Raw genomic sequence first — 24,708 nt, 5'->3', positions numbered from 1 at the left:
TTGTATTTGTCATGACGGGAGGCTAGAACATAATTTATTTAATGATGTGTTAGCTTGATTAGTGCTTAAAATATTCAGATGTATACCAAGTGGGCCCACCTTATGCTTTGGCCCGTCACCTAAAAATGTTAGGATCCAGGCTCAGGGAAGGTAGGTTTTAAAGGGATGATTAATTAGAGAATGTGCCTTTTAAAAAGTTTACTACCTTTAGTTTTTCGCAGGATTCCGCAACAGAAACATTGACCCTAGAGTTTGTCTCCCTCGCCCCTCCTTACTGTATCCCAGCAGAGCCGTGCTTGCTAACCTACAGAGTGAAATAAAAGTTGGGTCTCCCTCTTACAACTGCACTTTTTCAATGGCTCACCACAGCTGTAACTAAATTACTACTTGTTATTGTCTCCCTCCCTTGCTAGATCATACGTTCAGGAGAGCAGACATGGGTGCATCTTACTGCTACTGTGTTTTAGCTTTTAGAATGGTGGCTGGCATACAGTGAGTCCTCAATCTAGTTGTTAAATAGAAAACTGAACGATTATGCAGCAAGTCTCTAATAAGTGGGTAGATTTCTTAGGATGTGTCTCTCAAGGGCGTTCATTACTGTGACCAATAGGACTTCACAGTGGCATTGTTTTACCAAACTACAACCAGATTCCCAGCCTAAGAATTAAACCATCACCGATGTTGTTACTCCGAGGATTGTGATGATGGAATGAGGCTGACACACACACAAATTAAATATATTCTGTATATTCTGGAGTTAGTCTAGTGAAGGTTTCATGTGCCTCAGCTCTTGATCTAGAAAAAGAAAGTTCTTAGTGAGAGTGTTACAGACAAGTTTCAGACATCCTCCCCATCCCAAAAAACTGAGATTTTTTTCATAGATTTTACTGACAATGCTGATTTTTTAATTTTGTATAAGCAATTCAAATATTTTGAATTGGCGGTTAATTTGCAATTATGGCTTTGAGATTATTGCTAAGGGTTTTCAGAGTTCACGTGTTATAAATGTAGACTTGACAAAGCACATGTTTAAACAAGCGCCCCCCAAGCATTCTTACAATGTTCAGCTACTGTCTGTACATTTATGGTCAGAAATGCGAGTGGGATGTGTACATGGCGGGGGTGAGCCCATTGTCCCTTCTCTGGTATGTGGCCCAAACGAGAAAAGTTAAATTAGTGCAATGTGCTTCTCCCAGTCTTCTCCTTGGGGATATGCTGCAACGTCTAACTACACAAGTCAGGAGATTGTGAAAAATGGCCAGCCTGTTTCCTTTTAATCCCCACGCAACCACCCCGCTTGAACATTCTGAAATTTCTCTTGTTTTTTCACTCCCTGTCTTGTATTGGCTCTCTTTCCTTTACTATCGATATAATTTAGTTCTAGCTGGCTTTCCATTTACCCTTTTCCCTCTGAGAACTACTTTATATTTTGTTTATCCTTGTCCTTTGATGTATTTCTCTTACATTTAGAGTAATTTTACTTTAAATGACTTGAATTATTCATGAGTTTTTTTCTGAACATACAATAACTTTTCACTTTTCCCAGAGGTTTCCAAATTATTTAAACTTCAGGATTGAGATCAGTCTTCTGTTGCTCTTTTTTGTTTCTTTAATATTGTCTGATATGAAAATATGAAAATGGTTCAATATGCTGGGTAAGCTGGCCTTTTGCGTTTAAGCAATACTTTAAAACAGATTTTAACCAGAGTTCGAGCTTATATGGGCTTGGGAACGCAAGCGACCCTCTGGGTACCTTATTTTTATTAACTGCAACCTCATGCAACGTATGCATGTGACATGTCTCTATAAATGTGGATAACCCGAGGCTCCACCTTATGACTGTTCCACCATCACTACCACTGATGCTCCCAACGTGGTATTGCAATATTGCTACTGACAGAGTAGACAGACCATCTGTTATCTGCAGTAATGAATTCTGAATACATTTACTTCTTAGCAAAAATAATTGGAAGTCATGAAATAATGATACTCAGGAAAGTCTGCTTTCAAATTCATTGGTTGACGATTATTCATTTATTCATTTGTTCAACATAAAATGTTTGAGTGCCTATACAGGCAAGAAAGTGTTAAGGAGGCTATAACCTGGGAGACAGACATAGGTACCTACTTTCGAAAGAACAAAGTGCCCTCATTGCTAAAAATAGTGATGCGATCAAGACACTATAGGAAAAGATAAGACAGATGGTTAAGTCCAAATGGAGGCAAAAGAACCGTGGTCCAGGTGACTTTTAGGCTGGTCAGTTGGGTAAGATTTCAAGGAATGGCGAAGAAGAGTGACATCTAACTCACGTGTATGTTCTTGTAGCTTGATCACAGGTCATTAAAGGGCTGGACTTGCTGCTTTAATCAATCAGAGTTACACCTTCACGATTCCATATTTGAATGAATATGAGTTTTATGAGCTCATGGATGTGGATTTCCGTTTCACAGTCACACACTTGGTACTCGGTGCAGTGCCGTTGTAGGTATTAAAAACATGTTTTAAATGATCATTGAACGAGTTTGTGATTTACATGGCTCTTAGAGACCACCTGCGTTGAACATGTAACTGTTCAGAAGACATCCAAGCTGTACATGTGGAGTGATTATTAACCACACCAGTTTGGTGTAACACAGGAGGAGAATTTTGTACCACAAACCACAGGACAGTAGTTGAAATCATTTCCATCACAAGGTGAGGAGAAAGTCAGGGATATGTATTATTAAATTTTGTTTATCCTGCTTACACACAGAAAAAGTAGGAGAGAAGCCTGAATATACTTTGGAAATCAAAAGACTGTTGAAATCAAAAGTAGCATGATGATTTCCCAGAGGACCTATGGAATGTTTGTCAGTTTGTGAAATATTCTTTTTAGAAATTTGATAAATGAACTGCCATGGATTTGGCAGGAGAGTTTAAGGATGTTCTACTGAGTTTTTTTTTTTTTTTTCATGCAGAATAGACAATTCTCTGAGATCCATTAAGTCTGTTTTAGCTAAACAAAGCCAGCACATGAGCAAGCAAACAGAAAAGAAACATTGCTGCTTCTTCATGGCCAAATCTAGAAATTCCACACAAGTTGTTGCATCCAATTTTGCAAGATCAGTTTCAGCGTTCTCTCATGGTGGTTAATAATCCTCTAGGATAAAATAAGTACTGTTTTTAATAGCAAATGAGGAGACTTAGTAATTTAAGATTTTCAGTTCCCTAAATTAAAAAGATACATGAATTATCTGGCTTATTAGATCTTTATTAAAATTGTAAAAAAAATCTATCATAATTACTATCCTTTATATATATATGTGTGTGTGTGTGTGTGTGTGTATGTGTATATATATATGGACACGGTTTATTACACAGATAGCAATTTAATCTAGCTTTTAAGACTTGGATTTTCTCCCCCAAACACTATAATTTTCCATTGTTTGATGCTTTATGTAAACCTTCCAAGTAAATTAATTCTTTTTTTTTTTTTCAAATTTGGGCTTATAGAATAATTGAGAGATGGAAAACAAAGATAGTATTATGGGATCATTAAGATGTCTTTAAAAACCCTGTGTTTTCAGACATTTTAGCTTTGGCAATACTCCGAATAAATTTTGCCAATGACTTTTTCCTTTCTGTTCAAACCCACTTACACATCAAGGAAAACTCGATCCGTATGTTTCTGATTCATTTGTATTCAAGTCATCAAAATGCTGTTGTGTCAGAATATTGTTTAGTGTCCAAGAAACATTATAAGCTTCTTTTTTTAATAAAACTCTAAAATCCGTTTTTCTTTGAACAAAGTTGTGGCATAATTTCCAAATGTATCAAGGTAAGAATTCAGATTTAAAGTCAGAGATTTCAAAGTTTCACTAAGTTTTGTAGCCAAATCAAGGAGGGAAAAAAAAAAGATTTCAGATGTATTAAATTATCAAATTAAATCCATTATAACAACATTGTAAATCAACTATACTTCAATAAAAAATTTAAATATAAATTCATTATAATTAATGCTTAAATGTAAAATAAAGAAATTAGCTATTGCTATGAAAATTTAGAGTACAAAGTTTTGATACTTAATTTAAATAAAGAGGATCGATAAATAGAATAGATAGGTCCATTCTGGACATAGAAATTCTAAGAAGAAATCATTAGGAAAGCTAGAGTCAAATCTCGGCGCTGATAAAATATTTTATGTTTTAGCCACAGCATTAATAAAATGAGTGTAATGGTAATTGCCTCATGAGGACAGTGTGAGACCGTCCTAGACAATCATGCCTGGACCACGGAAGGCAGGAGTAACAGTCCTTGGGCTGAACTGGACGAGAAAATGCTCGGAGACTTACTCCATGTGGCACTTCTCTAATTCAGGATCAATTCTTTTACTGCTGGAAGTTTTACAGTTGATTTTCAGGGGTTTTAGATAAATTCACAAATGACAGTCCACTGGAGAAAGGTAAGATTATTGACACATGTTCCTAAACTTTGAGTTGGAAGCCTAGCAGATAGACAGCTATGTTATTAGGTGCATGTGTAATAACATTGGTTAATAAAATGATTACTGGTAGGAAATTTTCAAATACACACTGATCTAGGGTATGAAGCCAACAAAAAAGAACATTCAGAGATATCTGTCATGATCAATTGATTGCTTATATTGGCTAGGGATTCATATCAAATTATTAGTACCTAGTATGGTAGTCTTCTCAAGGTCTGACTACTTGGAAAAACATAACATGATTATTTTGGGGATAACTAGTTGCATCAATGAGTTTAAGGGAAACAAGCTTCTTGTCGCTCAGGAGGGGTAACTGATTAAAAACTGGCCCACATTACCACATAGATTTTCAACCCAAAAGATTTTCAACCCAAAGATGCCTCAGTGCAAATTTGGCTCAGTGGACCTATCAGGAAGCTTTACACATCAACTTGGCTTCTTACGTTTACAAGCAGTATTTTAATGCTCATGGAACACATGGCTAAAAAAACACTGATAGTCTTTGTTAAAGAGTGGAGCCCAACAGTTCCTAGTGTATGTTGTGCTAATGTTTTGAGAAAATTGCATAAAATCCCCACTACATAAAATGACATTTCCCAGAAAAAAAAAAAAAAAACCATAAAACTGAAGTTACCTTAGGAATTGGCTGGAAGAACATCATAGAAGACCTCTTCAAAGGTCAAGGAAACAAACCCTTGTAACTATAACTGTTGCCTCCTTCTCAGACTGGAACCCATGCTGGTTAGCAGTATATTTCCTAGACATTGTAAAGGGGCAAAGTTACAGCTTTTTGTTTTCTACTTGTTGGTACATTAAAGTCTTCTCTATTCCGTTTTTCCAAAAGCACCGACGATTTAATCCTCTTTATAACTATATTTTTTTTAAAAAAGGTCTTAATTTTAGTTGTCAGTACAATTAAATTGAAAGTGGGTATTTTAAAACGTTTACTACCCAAGGTTTTGCCATGTTCTCTCCTCTTCAACTTTTGGTATTTTCGGGGGTTCGTTCCTGGAAATTGACAACTGCCACACCCACATTAATAAGAAAAAATGGGATTATTTTTTTTTCTACAACTATGAGGTGTTGCTCACTCCAGTTGTTCCTTGTTATGTGTGGAATAATTTAGCATACTGATACAATGCAATATCATGTGACATCTCCTAAATATACTGTATTAAAAAATGAGGTTTTTCCAAAACTCTATGATGTCTTTTGAATTACAACATCTATACTCCTAATTAGAAAAATACATTAGTATTTAAATACATTAGTATCTAAAGTCCTCCTGTCATTATATATTAAACATACGTGCAAATTACTACTTGATACTCTTTGATTAAATGTGAGCATGCTTAATGAAAAAGCTGCTTCAGTTTAGGAGGTCCTGGAATCTGCTGTTTTTAAATGGAAGTATCTGGTAAAATAAGCTTGTTGTGTTAGCCTTAGATTCCCCAATGCAGTCTTTTTTACCTCAGGGGAAAAATTTCCAAATTAAGCCCCTGTGTTGTCAGAGGACTATTTATCTGTGTCAAGGGTCAGATGATCTATGCGGCTGGTTAATCTCAGTATCAGCTGACACAGTGCTAGTAAGTAGCAGAAGAAATTCAGAGATCAAGGGTGATATTTTTCTTTTTGTCCTGCTGTTTTGACTACAGTTTCTCATTATTATTTATCTAAGTTCAAAAAGTTGAATTATGTCCACTTATCAGAGGATCTCTTAAACATTTTGAGATTTGATAATATTCTCTTCCCTTATCTGAACTTCATCTTATAAAGCAATTAAGTCACTTTTGTTCATGAAACCATATGGCTCCCTTTTGCTGAATTTACGGTGATGACAGTTGGTTTCAAATAAATAAATACATGAGTCTTGACAGCCAAGAAATGGCAAGAATCACATATCTTGCTACACGTTCTGATAGGGAAAAAGGAACATATACTCCTATGATTTGTTTTAGGTAAATATTAGTATAAATGGGGTAGTTCTTTATGGACTGTTTAATGTCAAGGATAATTAGAGCATCTGTGCTTGACTTTTGGATGAATATTTAAAAATAAGTTGGGAGGACAGTTAAGAATAATTCTCTTCAAATACATCAATAAATACAGTGAATAAGTAAAATTAAGCATTTTCCCCATAGACCAGAAATTAAATCAATGTGTAAAAGGGCGGACTGAAGGCATTAGAAAATGTACCAAAGACATGAGAGTTAATGGCTATGGAATTGATTGTACTGTGTGGGAATGAGCTGCAGGGGACTAGAAGAATCCACTGTTTCGTTGACCTTTTGTTTAGGGGTTATTATACTGCACGAAGGGGTTGCTCAGATAATTGTTTACACTGTAAGCACTATAGGTATGCAAATATTACATTCAGAGGGTACAGTTGATAGGCACGCATCGTCTTTGGGAATCTGGTATTAGATAGTTACATTTAAACCAGAATTCAAGAAACCGATAAAGGGAAGCAGGAAACGTTAAAATTCAAAAAACCGATAAAGGGAAGCAGGAAACGTTAAGACGTCCCATGAACTTTCTTTTGGGGTAAGTGTATGTGTGCGCATGTGTGCACGGAGAGCGGTGATACCCAGGCGCAAATTCCCACGTAATCAGCTTGCGGGATCCGATGAGTCCGCAGTTGAACATCTATAATTGAAAATCTGTAATTATTAGTTGGAAATCTATAATTATTAACGTGTCTAGAGAGCTTTTATGACAGCATTTAGTAGGGTTATATTTTCTTTAAGTGCCACGATGTTTTTCAGTATCGTAGCAAAACATAAAACTTAAATCTAAATTTTTCCAGAACATCTTAAAGTGGCTTCTGTTTTTATCCTAATTCTATAGAATTTTAAAAACATTAAAACATAAATCAAACTATGGCAATGTATTTGTTTCTAAAAAACTTTTTTTTTTTTTTTTTTTAAATGAGTCAAGCCATGGGGAGATTTATTTAAAAGAGAGCTAAACAAAACGACGACATTGGTCATTTCATGTGAATGACTCGGGAGGGTTTCCATTGAGCAGAATTCCTGTATCTTTATGGTAAAAATGACTAGATTTTTACTAAAAATAAATATGACATAGATTTCCTTTGGGGTTTAAGAACTGTGTTTGTTAATTTTCCAAACCCATGTAAGCTGTGACCTATGGGTTTTCTAGCTTGTGTAATGTCTTAAAGCACATCAGAGAACATTAATCTTTCCTGTGTGCTTTAGATTTTTTGCCATTTTCCCACTGCATAAAAATGAGCAAAAACATCAATATACCGTTCATGGTTAGAATAACTCAACATGAATATCAGAGCACTGTTAAATTTCTACTTTGTTCCATCTAAGTTCTTATTAATTCTCTTTTTAGTCATGTAAGATTTTTGTAAACCATACTTTATGTATTTTCAAACTCACTCAACTTAGCAAAACTTATTTTCTGTCTATACAAAGATCTCCTTTTTCACACCCTGATTAGTGGTACTTTTTTTTTCCCCTTGCATGCTAATATTTTGTATTTTTCAGTTCTTCATGATTAATTCAGGTTTTATTTCCCTGGTGCATCTTTAGTTCATTTAAAATAACCCTGCATTTGCTGCGATGGTCAATCAAAATGATATTAATAACTAATGGAAACTAACATTTCCTGGGCGCCTACTAAATGCCTGACATTTGGTAAGCTCTTTAAATGGAATGTCTACTTTATCTTCACTATTTCCTTATTTCGTACATGAGGAAACTTAGCCTTAGAAGCTTAAGAGTCTTACCTATGAATCTAAAAATGATTTGTTTCCAGAGCTAGATCTTACATACTGTGACCTTCACAAATTATACGAGTTTTGTGTAAATTCCAAACTGACAAAAATAAATGTATTTTTATAATTTCCAAACAAAACAATGCTATTAATGATTATGATGGAACAAGATCGATCTTACGTTGGATCTGTTGGCAATTACCTTTGGGTTTTTATATTTTCTGTCTGGAATTTAATTGTGATCTGACCCACTAAAAGGAATAGCATTTTTACCATGTTTCTTGTTTTTTAAATCTAGCTACTTCAATATTTCTTTTAGCTCCTTGCATAATGATAGTTAATTCGATAAATTTACAGACTGAAAAGAAGAAAAAGTCACTTTTCCTCTGCCAGTGATTGACTTCAACGTTTAATTAAATTTAGCCAAATTTAATTTCTTTATTTTGAATCTGATAATGGACGTTCCCCATCCTTAGTGCCCTAGGTCGCCCTAGGTATTTTGCCAGGTTCTCCTTCCCTGTTTCCCCAACTTCTCCATCTTACGCTCTGTAATCCCCACTCCCCACTGTGGGATCCTCACATCCAACTCTCCCACCATCCTTTGTAAGTATCAGTTGGTGCTCAAGTTTGTAGTTTACATCAGTGTCAGTTGGTGCCCAAGTTTGTAGCTTACATCAGGGCACAGCAAACTCACCAGAGGCTAGGCAAGCACACAGTTTCCAAAATGCATTATTTTGCAAAAAATCAGGAAGAAATCAGTCCTTTCCTTCATCTCACTGTCCCTTTCCAGCATCAAGGCTGAGGGTGACCTGGTATTGTTCTAGCCTTAAAAAGTTTTGACTCCTTGAAGTGTGTTTTAGGGGAGCAACACATTAGGGTAATCCCCCCCCCCAAATGGAGAAGAAAAATCTTTGGCAATGAAACACGTTTTTAATTTCTCAGTATGCTTAGCTTCACTTTTTTTGTTTTTTCCCTGTGAGCAGAGTTTAATTGGGGGAGCCATGACTGCTTTTCTAAAAACCTCATATTTTGAACACAATGGTTTGAATATAATTACAGATCCTTTAGTTCTATAGTTGAAAATGAAGAATCATGATGATGGTATCTATGTTTGTTATCTGTATTTTATTTTTTTCTGGTTGGTACCCGGAAATGGGCCTATATCACCGAATTAATTTAGACTTCTATAGTGATTGGTAGAAAATATTTTTCCTTTAAAAATAGATATGCCTAGAGAATACATTCAGTAATAAATTGAAAATCTTGAATTTGCTGCTTTACTGTGTCCACTGTCTATACAATGTTTTAAAACTAGGTTTTCAAGGCAATTTCCTTTGCTTTAATTTATGGTATGTTTATATTTGAATGAGAGCCACAGGGTAAATATCATTTGCTTATCCAAATTTTAGCCTCACAACTCAAAAACGTCCGTGAAAAAGAGTTTTGAAATCAATGATTTAAAGTAAGCAGAGACAAACAGGAGTTAGTCTTGCTTCATTATCTGCTGAAAGATGTATTTTACCTTTTTTTTTTTTAGATTCCCCTTAATGGAAAGGGATATGGAAGTATTTGGCTGCATCTGTATTTCTGTTTTGGATTTTCCCTAATTCAAAACAGTAAGCATGGAGCGCCAACCTTGCCAAACAAATGCCAACGTCAGAAACATATTCCAGTTTTTGTTGTTTGTTATGTTCCCTATTCTAGACTCTCACTCTGCTTGGACTAATGATCTCAGGGGTAAATATTTTCATGGTATTACTGCGTTAAGGCCATGAAGAATATGAGTCTCCGTTTTTCTTCTCATCAGACTTAACTCTGTCTTTCCTCTTTTTCTCTCCACTCTGAATTTAACCTTTTGCTGACGTCTTCAGATAAACCCATTGCTTCATTTCTTAAAGATCTATTACAAAATAAAGACAGTGCTGGTTTTGTATCATAAGTAGGCAAGAGAGAGCCTCTGGCCAAGATGATACAGCACAAAAATGTGGGGCGAGAGGATGGCCGTGTCCCAGGTCTCTGCTGAGCCCCTGGGATGTGCTCTGCCAAGTGTGGGTCCTTGGCTTTGCATGGGAAAGAATTCAAGAGCGAGCCCCCGTTGAGTAAAGGTAGATTTATTCAGAGAGATACATACTCTATAGACAGAGTGCAGGCTGTTGCAGAAAGCAAGAGAAAGGCCACCAGGTGTGGGGGTTGGGTGCTCAGTTTAAAGTAAAACTAGACACACACTCCAGAGACAGAGTGTGGGCTGTCACACTGAGAAGGGAGAGCGGCCATGAGGAGCTGTGTTGCTAGTTTTTATGGGCTGCGTGACTTCATATGCTAACAAGTGGGAGGATGATTCCAACTACTTTGGGGAAGGGACTGGGATTCCCGGGAACTGGGCCACCCTTTGACCCTTCATGACCAGCCTTAAAACTGTCCTGGCACCTGTGGGAGTGCCATTTAGCAGCTATTGTATTACAAGGGGTGATCAAAACTTGAAATTAGAGGGAAAAATACTTTGATAGGGAAATGACGTATCCCAGCTCCTTAACAATGCACACTCATTTCTCCGCAGTCAAACTGGTCAAGTTTCAACTTGAGTGGAATAGAAACTGGGGAACCACCTGCGTTTTCCTGGTCAGAAGGAGGGTTGAGCTATCTTCCCACTTACTGAGGAGAGTCTGACCTTAAACTTGACAAAACCAGCAGGGATCACAGTGTTCTTGACAGATCTGGGGGTCACCAGCAGACCCGTGAGATGGATGGATTTCCTCCAGTCTTCTCAAGATGCAGGGCAGAGACCCAAGAGCAAAGCATCAGCCCTCAACAGTCCCTGACAAAGGGGAACTCTATCCTAATAGGAAGAGTGGACAGCTTTAAGGTCGACAGGGCAGAGTTAAAGACAGGACCCTTTTCTGAGCCCTACTGCATTCATTTCCAAAATGCAACCATTGCTTTTTTTGTGAGGAGTAAATAAGATGATGTTGTAAACAATTGCCAAAATACTGAGAGCTTCAATAGATGGTAGCTGGTGTTTCTTTTTCATTTTCTTTTTATTGAAGTAGAGTCGGTTTACAATGTTATGTCAATTTCTGGTGTACAGCATCATGTTTCAGTCATACATACACATACATATATTCCTTTTCATATTCTTTTTTATTACAGGTTACTATAAGAGATTGAATATAGTTCCCTGTGCTGTACAGTAAAAACTTGTTGTATATCTATTTTATATACAATAGTTAGGATCTGCAAATCTCAAACTCCCAATTTATCCCTTCCCACTCCTTTTCCCCCACTGGTAACCATAAGTTTGTTTTCTATGTCTGTGAGTCTGTTTCTATTTTGTAAATAAGTTCATCTGTGTCATTTTTTTAGATTCCACATGTAAGTAATATCATATGGTATTTTTCTTTCTTTTTTCTGGCTGACTTCACTTAGAATGACAATGTCCAGATCCATCCATGTTGCTGCAAATGGCATTATTTTATTCTTTTTTATGGCTGAGTAGTATTCCATTGTATATATACCACGTCTTCTTTATCCAGTCATCTATCGATGGACATGTCAGTTTTTTCCATGTACTGCCTATTGTTTGCTGCTACAAACAGTGGGGTACATTTCTGAATTAGCGTTCCCTCTAGATATATGCCCAGGAGTGGGACTGCTGGACTGGTGCTTCATTTTTACCTTCAGAAAGTGGGAATTGGGCTTACCTGCTCCATTCCCAACTTCCCCGATCCTTTAGAAAGACTTGCTTGTTATTACTTTGGGGTACCAGCTATGTTTATGTGTGGAGGCCTTCACATGAGATTTCTCTCTGGGTTAATACAACTAATAGAAACACGAAAGGTTTACTTATGCTGCGAGATCAGATGTGCTTCTGACCCAGGCAGACCAAAGGGTAAGCCCTCTGGGAACCCAACTAATATTTTGCATGTGGACAGCTCAGAAAGATCCTTTTGCTTTGGAGGCCACAGTGGACTCCTGGAGGTGCCTTATGTGCCCGGTCCCTTACGTGGTGCAGATCAGTTCACATTTTGCCAAAGCCAGAGACAGAAGAAACTGGTGAAGAAAAGTTCTGCTGCTTTTTACTCAGCAGAATGTTTTGTGACCCAACTTTCATACATAGAGGAAAGGATTAAGTCCCAAATGTCTTAACTCTATTTTTTTGGCATTAAGTATGTCAGTATCAGTTCTTCACTGTGTACTTTGGAAAATAGTGTTCACTCTTTCTCGTTATCAAGCCTCAGTAGGATTTATTTCTCTTCCACTTTGGTAGTCCCGGACTAGTCTAAAGATTCTTGAAGTAGCTTAGTGGTCATTTCACAGGTTCCCATATCAGACTGGAAGGAAAGGTCAGACGTTCAATGAACTATGTTTTTCTGAACGATGAAAGTTCAAACTAGAGGGTATGAAATTAACTTCCCTGCTGTGACACAAACCCAGATGAATTTAATGCCTGAAAGCTTTGCTTCATTGATATCTGAACACAGAGAAATCATTTTTAAAGACTTTTTGGTTGATTTCTTCTGAAACTGTTTCATTATAGTTTTATTTAACTCTCTTATGATTTCAAGGAAAGAAATATGTGTGTGTGTGTGTGTGTACATTTTTTTTAATTTAAAAAAAACCCATATAATAACTGGAAAAAAGACTAAAAATAATTCACCCTTCCCATGGTTTTGTGAAAAGAATGTTTCTGCTTTCTTAAAATAAATGAGGCCTGTAAGATCCACTGCTAACCAGTGTTTTCGGGCCATGTGACAGATGATGTCTGAAAAGTTCGGCGGGCCTCAGGGGAGAGGCATAAATATAAAGAGAACAGCTATTAAAAAGTAAGTGCTTATGCTAAGGTAAACTACGATGCTCAGTTTGAGATTCGTATTTCCACCAGCTGAGGGTAGGGCCCCAGTGAAAAGCGTTTGCCGGGTCCGTCCTGCCTGAGACAGGGAGCCTCCGCGTTTCAGACGATGTCCCATGGAAGGAGGCTAATCCTTTTCCATCACCTCAGTCCCACCCTCCGTGCAATAAAACATTTGAGGGTTCTGGAAAGCGTCCACCACCAGGCACAAACCCCTGGCCCTGCTCCTTTATGGTTCTCGGCCTTTTCTTCTCCAGGCCCTCCTTCCAGGAGCCTCTGGAGCTGCAATTCTCAACTGTTTGCAATCCACCCCCCTCGCCGCCCCCACCCCGGTCCTGGTCCCACCTAGAGCCATCACGTCTATGCTTCTGCCCAAATATCCCAGTTTCTTGTCTGACTCCCGCGGCTCTCTCCAAGTGCAGGGCCTTACAGTCCCTTGTTAGAAAGAATTCAAACTCTTGAAAAAAAATCTGTCCCCTCCACGCCCCCAGATCATAGAGGAAAACGGGTTTCTTTCGCCGCAGTGTAACCAGGAACTGGGACCGCATTTCTCATCGGCAAACAGCGCTCGACCCCACGGTTGGTGTCGGCGGCTCGTCAGGACGGGGTCCCCAGTTGCCCTCCGGGGAAGTCACGCCTCCAGAGGTGTCTTTTCACAGAATCCTTCCTTATTCCCTCGTATTATCACATGTGACTCTCCTTTTGCTTTGGATACTTTTTAAGAATATAAAATTGTAAAAATTTAATATTTAATATAAAACAAAGTGGTTATTTTTAATTTACTCGTTTTTGTTTTTTTGTTTTTTGTTTTTTGGAAGTGGGGGAGGTAATTAGGTTTATTTATTTATTTTAATAGAGGTACTGGGGACTGAACCCAAGACCTTGTACTTGCTAAGCACACATTCTACCACTGAGCTGTGCCCCTACCTCTTAATTTACTATTTAAAAATTTTTTTAAATTTATTATTTAATTATTTTATTTTGGCAGGGGCGGGGGGTTGTAATTAGGTTTGTTTATTTAATGGCGGTAATGGGGATTGAACCCAGGCCCTGGGGCATGCTAACCATGCATTCTACCACTGAGCTATACCCTCCCCCATCTTAATTTACTCTTTTAAGTATCAGTATAAAGAAGTGAATGAAAAGATCTAGCAATAGAAATTGCATGAAGAGCCTGGCATATTAAACAGAACCCCAGAATTACCGTGAAAAATCGCCAAAGAATCTACCTTGCACTCTGAAGTTCAAAAATATCTTTTTTTAAAAACCAATACCATATTACTAGGAGTTTCCAGTATCACCATGAAAGTTTAAAATCCCAGCTTTTCCTTGTTTTCTTTCTTTCTTTCTTTTCTTTCTTTCTTTCTTTCTTTCTTTTCTTTCTTTCTTTCTTTTCTTTCTTTCTTTCTTTCTTTCTTTTCTTTCTTTCTTTCTTTCTTTCTTTTTCTTTCTTTCTTTCTTTCTTTCTTTCTTTCTTTCTTTCTTTCTCTTTCTTTCTCTCTTTCTTTCTCTCTTTCTCTTCTTTCTTTCTTTCTTTCTTTCTTTCTTTCTTTCTTTCTTTCTTTCTTTCTTTCTTTCCTTTCTTTCTCTCTTTCTTTCTTCCTTTCTTTCTTTCTCTCTTTCTTTCTTTCTTTTTGAGACTATAAGGCAAAGTAAACCATCTTAAAAACAAGAAAATCCTGAGCATGACTGTAAAATTCTATTTGTGACACTTCAAATGCCCGGCAATAGGTCTCTGCTTTTACTGTAAAACTAGAAACTCTGCAAAGTTTTCATCAAAGAATGGCAGCCTTGAAATTCATAGCTAGATGACAATATGCTTAATTTCGGGTTACACTGAGTTAAAATGTCTATGGAGTTTAAGTAGAGAAAAATTCTATCTCCCCCACATTCCTTAAAATCTGATATGAAAATGATTTCGTCTGTACACCCAGGAGAGAATTCTACACATTTTAAATCATCTGTTTCTAAAAAGGGTATAAAATTCCAGTCTAATTGAGAGTCAGGGAAACTATAATTTAAGAGCACCAGCATCAAATTTAATTACAGATAGAAAATTAGCGAAGATCAGAAGGATATGTGAATGAGAAACAGTGTGCTGACTTGTTTTCTGTGAACTAGTCCATAAAGGATGCTGCAGGAGACTTTCCAGAAGAAGAAAAGGTAATGTGTGTGTAAGTTTTATCACAGGTGTTTTGGGTTAAGCAGGCAATTACTGTAGGTTTATAGGGGAAGAAACAAACTGGAATTTATGCTAACATCGTAGAGTGATATCAACGTTTAGACTCTGATAAATCCTCAAATGAATGTTTTTTTCAAACTGTGTATCTGGAGGGAAACTAAATGCTCATATTTGGAACCACTTATCCTTATAACATCAACATGTCTGTGAAGGGCTGTTTTATGTCAGAGCCTCCTTTAATAACCCTGTTTTTAAAGAAATAAACATTTTGAAAATCACGTTTTCCAAAAGGAATGGTCTGAAATACAAAACTTGTGAGTTTGGGATGGATCTTTGGTTTGCCTGCCTACCTGCTCTGTGACTCTAGACTTGAAATAGTTGTGTCCTTAGGCAGATGTGAATCCAATACCCCAGCTCCAGTGCTCAAACAAAGTAAGGGTAGGGGAGCACATCTGGAAATTTTGAACCTCCATCTTCAATTGTGCCGAAATGTGTTAGGTTAGAGCTGCAGCCTCATGTAGTTTCCTCTTGATTCCTGTGTGAAGAGAATAATTATTTCCTTGAAGATACCATCCTGACTCCATCTTCATTCATTCTGTAATCAATAAAACTGAGAGATAATACAACCATCCATTTGCTACTCTGATTGCTTCTCTTCCCTCAGTACCTGTAGGATAATTTTGAGATGAGAACAAGATGGCCAAGGTGGGACCAGTTCTACAAAATGTTCACACAGAGAGGTTCAGTGGGTATTTTCTTCTTAAATGCAAAAGACAAAATCTCTGTCTGTACCAGACTCTGGGCTCCCACATTTGGCCTCAATACCCCTTTCATTTTTAAAAAATTTATTTTTTTTAATCAAAGTGTAGTTGATTTACAGTGTTAGTTTTAGGTGTATAACAAAGTGATTCAGTTCTACATATACATATACATATACATATATATTTTTCAGATTCTTTTCCATTATGTTATTACAAGATATTGAATATAATTCCCTGTGCTACACAGAAGGTCTTTGTTGTTTATCTATTTTATATACAGTAATGTGTATCTATCAATCCCAATCTCCTAATTTATCCTCCCCCCACCCCTTTCATTTTATGATCCAAGGATTCTGTGATACTCAGACGTGGGAGAATTGGGCACCGTGTTTCTTTGGTTCTAGCTGCCATCAGTGAAATCACTGGGATGCCGGTATATCCTGCAAAGAACCTTTCCTGTCTCTTCTCCCCTCCCATTTGTGTGGGAGATCCCCCAGTGTCTTTAAACTTGAACTCTCCACCATCAGATTCTTCTCACTCTCTTGTTACCACCCCACCCACTTAGCAGATCACTTCCCTTCCCTCCTCTGAGGGTCCAACATCAGGACATGGACGTGACACAGGGAAGTGTCCTCTTGTTCTAGGATCACGTCATCCCATCACTGTCACCGCCTCTCACTTTGGGACAGTTTTGGGTCCACCTTAAAAGTCCTTGTGCCATCAGCTTGCTGCTCTGCTCACCTCTGAACTACGACTCTCTCGGAGGCGGATCTGATGCTGGTGCAGGAGACCGTCTTGGACCTGCCCTCGGTACCCACGTAGCAAACTCCTTGGAAACCACTCTTCTGATGGAGGAAGAATCTCCTCCCAGCACTTGTGTCACCTTTTTAATCAAGCTCCAAAATAGGGCTGCCTTGTCCTCCCAGGATTTTACAGGAACTTTAGGTAAAAACAGTTCTGTCAGATTTTTTTGGAATCGCCTTTGTTCGTGAGGAGTTAATCATGCCCACCTTGGTACTGGGCCAGAAGGAACTCAGTTACAGACTCAAAATCCCCTGCTTCCTTATACTCACTGGGACGTGGTTCTGAATCTGTGCTTTAGGGGTTCATCATTTCCTTACGATGAATTCTTCCCCTTCAGGCTGGTCCATCCTTATCCAGACGTATCCCTGGTGAATTAAACTTACCCATGTTCTAGCTATGCCTAGACCTGTCTGAATCCTAAGGTGAGGACTCAAGCTGGGGTCCTTTATCACCCTTTTCTTTTAAGGCTCTTTTTATTTCCTATACTTTTTTAATGAGAAATCAAAAATAAGGATCAGCTTTGAAAAATAAAACCATGAGAACACACACCTACGTGCAGTTTTCCTAAATCAGTGTTTTAGGTAGGTTTCTTTATGGATGCATTTGCAGTATCTAAAACATACTGTAACTTAATCGTAAAATTCAACATTGTTAAAGAGATTTTATAAAAGTTTCACTATTTTTAATACATACAATATAGTCTTGGTTTCTATTAGTCCTTCTAAGGAAAACAACCGTTCAGCCATTCAAAGGGCTCCGTCGGCATAATCGACGTAGGTCTAATGTGTCTGAAGGAGTCAGTTGAATAGTTAATGCTTCCACGGTCTAACTCAAGACCAAGAGCCACTGAGCGAGCATTAACTTGTGGAATCTTAATAGTCACCTCATTGCTGAAGTCAAAAGGAAACCAAGAGGAAACTTAATAATATCAAAAGTTATTTTAAAGGGAGTTCACATTGGTTTGAAGGGTCCTTTGCTTCACACACAATATCCACCTTTGTAAAGTCTGAGAAGCCCATATTTGTAACATACACACATCCTTAGAGTTTCCAGAACATAAATCTTGGGAGCAGTATTATTTCTCCACAGATAAAAATTAAAATATTCAAAGTCTTTAGAATAATAACAAAAGAAACCCCTCTTGCAAACCAAGGGAAACTTGGCACTCTGCGTGAATTGCTTATGGAACTATAAAAGGGTCAGTGTGTGTTGTAACGAATGGAAAACCGACTTTAACCATATTCCACTCCTGCCCGTCTTGGGACAACCTACTTCAGCATTAGAGAGATCATATATTCTAAATGATTTCTGCAGTCATCAATAGATGCGAGTAAAAATTGAGTTCCTGTTAAATTAACACTTCATTAAAACATCAAAATAAAAGCTCGACAAATACATTTGATATTGTACTCCGAGGCAGAAAAAATAAATAAATAAATAAAAAATCTGAAGAACAGATTGCTAGTTATTCTATTCCTTAATAGTCAAATTTCTTAGTTCTTTTTTTTTTTCTTTTGCTGCGCTCCCTGTCAGTGGAAACATCTTAAACCAATTTCAAGTGCTACACCTGAATAAACATGTTGTAAAAGTGTTTATGTATTGAAGTGGGTCAGTTCAAGGTATGGTATTTGGCTGGGACTTCTAATTTCTCTTTTTACAGCAAAAGGGCTGCCAGAAGGAGGAAGTCTGAGCTGAATTAATACATTTGTTACAGTGGAAGTAGAATGGAAACTACCCTGACCGCAAATCAAACTGCCTCTTTCATTTATGCCCGTGATAGAGTTTTTCTAAGAAATATAGACCCTGGCGTGGCGCCACCGTGAGTTTGCATTTAAAAGAGAAACCCATACGCTTATTTGTCCAAGGTTTACTGCTCTGATTATTTGTCGGTTCTTTCTCCGGTAGGACTGAGAGTAGGTAGGCATGTGTGAAGCGGGTGGCCGTTTTCATATTTGTAGGAACCGAGCAAGTTTTCCCAATTAGTCGCGGAACAGTTGCTGAGAACGGCCGTGGACGGATGCTGTGCGGCCGGTGCGCATGCGTCCTGTTCTCAACCAGTGCCTCCACCTTTCAGGGACCTCCCTGTCCCTCCCAACAGCTGCACAGCCTCACATGGCACGGTCTCGTTTAATGACGGTGGAAGGTCTGCGCACAATACCAGTATACACAGAAGAGTCTACACTGCCAAAATAAATTTGGTTAAGAGCAAGAGTTTATTTGCTAAAATGCCACAGATGCCATTTCACGGACTTGTTTCCCGTTTCCTTCTTCCAAGGTGGGTCAGGACTTAGAATGGACTGAGGTTGCCCTGCGATCTTCACTGAATAAATATTTTAAGAAAACCTGCACATTTCTCAGGGGGCAAGGCAGGGCCCGTCATGCACGTATTTCAAACCACATTATATATCTTACTCTGAAAAGGTTGGTAACTTCTGTATATGGAAGAGATTTTTTTTTTTTTTTTGGCATGCCTTTTGAGTGATTCTCGACTAAATTTACAATTTAAGATTAAATAGTTCATTTTCTTTGGGTGATTTTCATTAAGCTCAAATCAGCCAATGCTTCTCTTTATATATATAAATAAAATGTTTCCGTGATAATTATTTTAAATGAAAAGAGCATAACCGAGAGTGAAATGTACAAAGGGGCAAAGAATAACTAACTCCTAGAGTATTTGTGGAATGGCATTAAATGATATATAAAACAGATAATAGGGAGCTACTGCATATAGCGCAGGGAACTATATTCAGTTTCTTGTAATGAGCTAAAATGGAAAAGAATCTGAAAAAATATGTATATATGTATGTGTATGTATAACTGAATTGCTTTGCTGTACACCTGAAACTAACACTGTAAATCAATTACACTTCAATAAAAAATAAAATTAAAAAAAAAAGAATGCATGGAAAACACTTAGAAAGATGTCTAGCACACATCGCAAGTACTCCAAACAGCTTTAACATTAGTTTAATGATAAGCAGTATTATTGCCTCCCCACCGGGAGAAGTGCTCTGTCAACATCGTCGTCTAGTCTCTAGAACACCTGACCTTGCCTCACTCCTGCCTGGGCCTCGCTGTACTCCTTTCCTGATGAACAGCCACACCAGCCGGCTCAGAAGGGTCTGAGATGCAGGCTGGTTTAGAGACAAAGGCAAGCTTACATGGAGTTTTTCTCCCTTCCGAGCATCTCCGGGCTTGGTTTGCATCTTCTGAAATCCTTTCAGGTAAACATCATTCAGGTGTGTCAAAGCTCAGAGAGGGAGGGATTCTGAAATTTTCATGTTTGCTTCAAGATCCATTACATGGAGGGAGACCTGGAGCTCAAAGCACACCTCCAGCAGGGGCTTCTGGAAGGATCCATGAAGAGCTGGACGTGGATTACAGCTTTGTACAGTTCGCTGGGCACAGGCCAGGGGGAAGGGGGCGGCTCTCAGCACTGATCACCACGGGAAAACCTGCAAAGAATTAGAGAAAGGAGAGCTGGCCATTTGGCTTTTATCACGTGGAGGGAAATTACAGGGCGTTTAATGAGAAGAGCCCACAGCTAAGATTTTGGAAATTGCTACTGAACTTGGACATTTCCAGGTGATGGTGGTCAAGCCTTTCCCTTGAACCTTGCTGACTTCCAGGTCTGAGAAGGATCAGTCAGTGAAGGCTGGAGGGTATTCTGTGACCAAAGAAAAAGTGATCTAAGATGGAAAGCCAAGCACGCGTAATTGTAACGGTGAACTTTCAATGTGTTTAAGGATCTTTGGCCTGCACACAAAACATCCCAACAGTGTTGCAAAATGTTTCCCTTTTCCAAAGTAGCCCCAGAGTTCATTCTCATCAGGTACGAAGCTTTTTCATGAACTCTTGGTTTGTTCCCTTTGTCCCAGGCCACAGCATCAATGTAAAGTCAGCCGGTCTGGTGGGGAGACATGGACCTCAGTCAAAACAGCCGTTCATGGTGGCCTTCTTCAAGGCAAGTGAGGTGCTTCTTCGATCAGTGAGAGCAGCCAACAAACGGAAAAATCAAAACCGCAATAAATCCAGCTCTCATCAGGACTCCTCCAGAGTGTCCAGTGTTGGAGGTAAGATAAAAGCAGAGCGTTAGTTATGCACAGAGAGTTATGGGGTCGTGTGTTGCAAATCAAGAAGCCACAATAAATTTACCCTCTGGAGATACCTTCATTTGGTCTATTAAATCATCCAGCGATCTTCCTAGCATATCCAGAACGTTTCATCCGTGAGTCACTCTGTTGTTCATTTTCAAATCAGTAGGGCTCACCCCCGTATGTTGAAAGACGCTGTTCAAATTAAAATCAAGCTGGCAGTAATAAAACTATGAACTAGCTCACTCAGCAAAGGCTAACCCAAACCGAATGACGCAACTTGTAGCTGACCTCCCCAGGGCCTCTCAGCGATGGCTGGGTAACCAGGTAAATTCAAAATAAAAATTTTATTTTTTGGTACTTAAAGCAATATGTGTAAAGCATGCAGCTTAAACTTTTTTTTTCTGACAATAGAAGCAGGATAGATTGTATGGTCGTTTCTGTAAATTATTTGGAGGCTATTATTTAAATCGTCTGCTCTGAGTATGTGTACACACAGATGTATATATGGAACCTAACGAAATTATTACTAATGCATAATCGGTTCCACTGTGCTTGTAATTTAATCTATTCAATGATCGAAAGGGAGATAAAAGTACAGTTGGATCTGAACTCATCAAACTGCCAAATTCTGAAAGGATTTAATCATTACCATTAACATCAGTGATCACCTTGTTTAGCCCCGCAAGCGCATCTTCATAGGCTGCTCTTAGATGCAAATGATGGCTATTTTCTTCCAAGAAACTATCTGTGTCTATGAAAAATAAGCCAGTGTGAAGGGGAAACCTCGCCCTGGAAACATTCCAACTTAGCACAGCATGTTTGTTCACTTGTAAAATGTGTGTTCCTCTTTGTCGTTGGCCATCACACCAGAGCACTTGCGAGACGCAGTGACTGAGCCGGTGAAAAAACCAGAAATGACTCGACACGTGGTATTTCAGCAAATAAGAACGCTCCGTTCTTCCAAAAAGACACATTCAGTGCGTGCCATTATTCTTGAAATCTTCATTATTTCCCAAATTACTTGAAACCGACAAGTCATCTTGTCCTTTTGTTATTACTCAAATTTACATGAGTGTTAGATAAGAGATGAATGATTATAAATGAAACAAAAACAATCATTTTTTTTTAAACCTGAGACTCTCAACAGAAAACACTAAGTGGAATTCGTTGGAACCTCCCTAGAGTGTGGGCGCAGGAGCATCGTGTTAGAAAGAGGTCTGTTTTGTGTATTGAGCAGCAGAAGTGGAGGGGAGAGTCGATATGGAATCGCGTTCTACTGAATTACCTGCTACCCCTAAAGCAGTGTGGTAAAATAATTTTCCATCAAATAAGTCTAACTGTCTTTGTCACTTGAAAGTAAACGTGACATTAGTGCCTAATATTACAAGGCTATTTTATAAAGATCTTCACAAGATATTTAGTTTGGCAAAAATTGTAATTGCTTAGTATGAAAGATGGAGAAATGTAACTCTCTAAGACCTTTTCTTCCTTGTAAATACTACCCTGTCAAGGTTGTATATTTTTCTTTTCATGTAGAATGGTTCTGAAATAGGTTGAAATGTTTTTAATTTAATGCAGCAGACTGCATTAAGAAAAAGATTTGTTAAATCTTGAATAGAACAGTAAATAATTTTTGAGGAAATTACAAAGGGGAAAGGTTAAGTCGCATCCGTATTCTTCGATCTCGTAATGACTCTGGCAGAGACGTTCCAGCGACTGAAATCATCAAAGTCCTTTTCCCTGCTGGTGACCTCTGTTTATCTTCTCTTCCTGACTGCAAAAACAAATGTGCTTCCATCACCAGAGATGCATAAAACACATGGAGTAGAAATCACATAACTTTTCACCAGTTTCCTGACACTGTTCAGAGTACAAAATTATTCTAATATAGACCAATATTGTCTTTTTAAAAAGTGTGTCATTGGCACCCATTTCTGTGAAATATGTGGCAGATGGTTTTGGAGCATGTTCATATTTTGATAATAAGAAGAAAGAAAGTAGCTGCTTTGCGTGTAGAAGACTTAACCTTTCAATAAGTAGTAATCAAGCAGACGGGAAAAAGTCTCATAGGATTTGGCTCAAAAAAAGCAGGGGTTTAAGGAAAGGGAATGCTAATATAAATATAAAATTTGAGACATTGGAGACTTGAAATGCCAGTGAAATTTAAAAATTATCCAAATATAAATAGTAAATGCTGTAACACTCCTAGGCTTTTGCAATAAAATACTGTGTGGAGACTCCATGACTGAGGAAGGCCCAGGACGGAGTATTAGATGTTTGCTTGGTCCCATTTCTTTTTTTCAACGCATATCGTCAAACGTTGAAAGTCCCCATCAGTGCAGGAGAGTTAAAGCCCAGGTTATTCTTGCTGCCTTTACTTCATTTCCTTCTTCTTTCAAAGAGTCTTGCCTTCCCACTCCCCAATGCCCATTTATCCTCCCATGCTCCTACGGGAGAGCCTAGAACAGTGTCTAGCACAAAACAGGAACTTCACAAACGCGCGTTGAACAAGTTAACGTGTTGGCTGTGTGGGAAAAACTAACTTCCTTTTTCAGGGGCGTGTGCACAGAACCCCTGCTCCCAGATTTTCTGTAGAAACCCTCCCTCTTTGTTCCTCTTCAGGGTTTTGGCAAGCAGGTAGAGCAGACACTTTGAGGGAGACAGTGCCTATTTTCACTATGAGGCAACACAGTTGACGTTTATCTGAATTTGGGTTTGGGGGAAAAGAGAATGTTGGCAGTAGCTAAGTTTTAAGTTAGCCACCCGTTAAGATGGAAAGGCACTCAGTTGATTAGAGTTTAAAGAACCTACCGAGAGCAAGATTCTGTTCTAAGGACTGTATCCGTGCTGAAAATAATAGAGCCTTAAAGATTTGGAGAACTAACAGGGCAGATGGAAAGTTCTGGTTCACTGCAGGCCTGCTTGGGAAGTTCCTTATTGCAAGCTTGATCCTAGGGATCTTGGAAGGTGAATCCAGTCATGGGTGCCCGGCCTGAAACCATGGTGGTGTCTTAGGACAAGTGTTTCAAAGAGGCATTAAAACAAAAGCATCCCACACTTACTCTCAATTCTGACAGGCACTGTCTCTTGCCTACCGGACACAAAGTCAAGTCATGCCTCTCAGACAAACTTATTAATCAAAACCAGAAAGAATAATTAATTGCAATTATTTGCTTACAATGTGTTAGAGTCTATAATTAATATACGTTTTCATTATTTCAAAAATAATCAAGTCATAAAAAGAGCTACAGTTCTCCTCTCATCACCTAACTCTTTTGAGGTGGGTTCTGCCGATACCCTGGTATCAGCATGGTGCACGCACTTCCGAATCTTTTCCTCCCAATTTACATCTCTTTTCGAGAATATATTTTTGTTATGCATTTTACATTTGTTATGTATGTGTTTATGTATTAATTACATGAATGGTATATCTTTATGTCCTTTTAAAGACTTTTCTAAGAGCAGTTTGAGGTTCACAAGAACATTGAGAGGAAGGTACAGAGATTTCCCATGTACCCCCTGCCTCCTCACCTGCACAGCCTCCCCCATTATCATTGTCCCCCACCAGGATGGTGCATTTTATTACCAAAAGTGAAACTACATTGGTTGATCACAATCACCCAAAGTCTATAGTTCACTCTTAATGTCATAGTTGGTCTTATGTATTCATAAACAATATATTTTTTCCATCTTTCAAATTGGTGACTATGTTTTTTAACTGCTACAATGTATTCAATAGTGCTTGTATCAGAATTAATCACGTCACTCTTTAAAAGACATTTTGGTTGT

At 38.2% G+C, this 24,708-nt stretch overlaps 1 protein-coding gene across 1 annotated transcript in view; it reads left to right on the top strand.

The window, feature by feature from the left end:
• The window catches only part of BMP5 (bone morphogenetic protein 5), a 109,545-nt gene that overhangs the window by 70,713 nt on the left and 14,124 nt on the right, over positions 1-24,708 (top strand). The window contains exon 4 of the mRNA XM_010995384.3: positions 20,701-20,895. Coding sequence (XP_010993686.1) covers positions 20,701-20,895 — 195 coding nt within the window. The remainder of the gene's footprint in view (positions 1-20,700; positions 20,896-24,708) is intronic.

The sequence above is a fragment of the Camelus dromedarius genome, chromosome 19 (assembly GCF_036321535.1).
Source record: "Camelus dromedarius isolate mCamDro1 chromosome 19, mCamDro1.pat, whole genome shotgun sequence".
NCBI classification, from domain to species: Eukaryota; Metazoa; Chordata; class Mammalia; order Artiodactyla; family Camelidae; genus Camelus; species Camelus dromedarius.
This window is presented reverse-complemented; position numbering and strand designations above follow the sequence as displayed.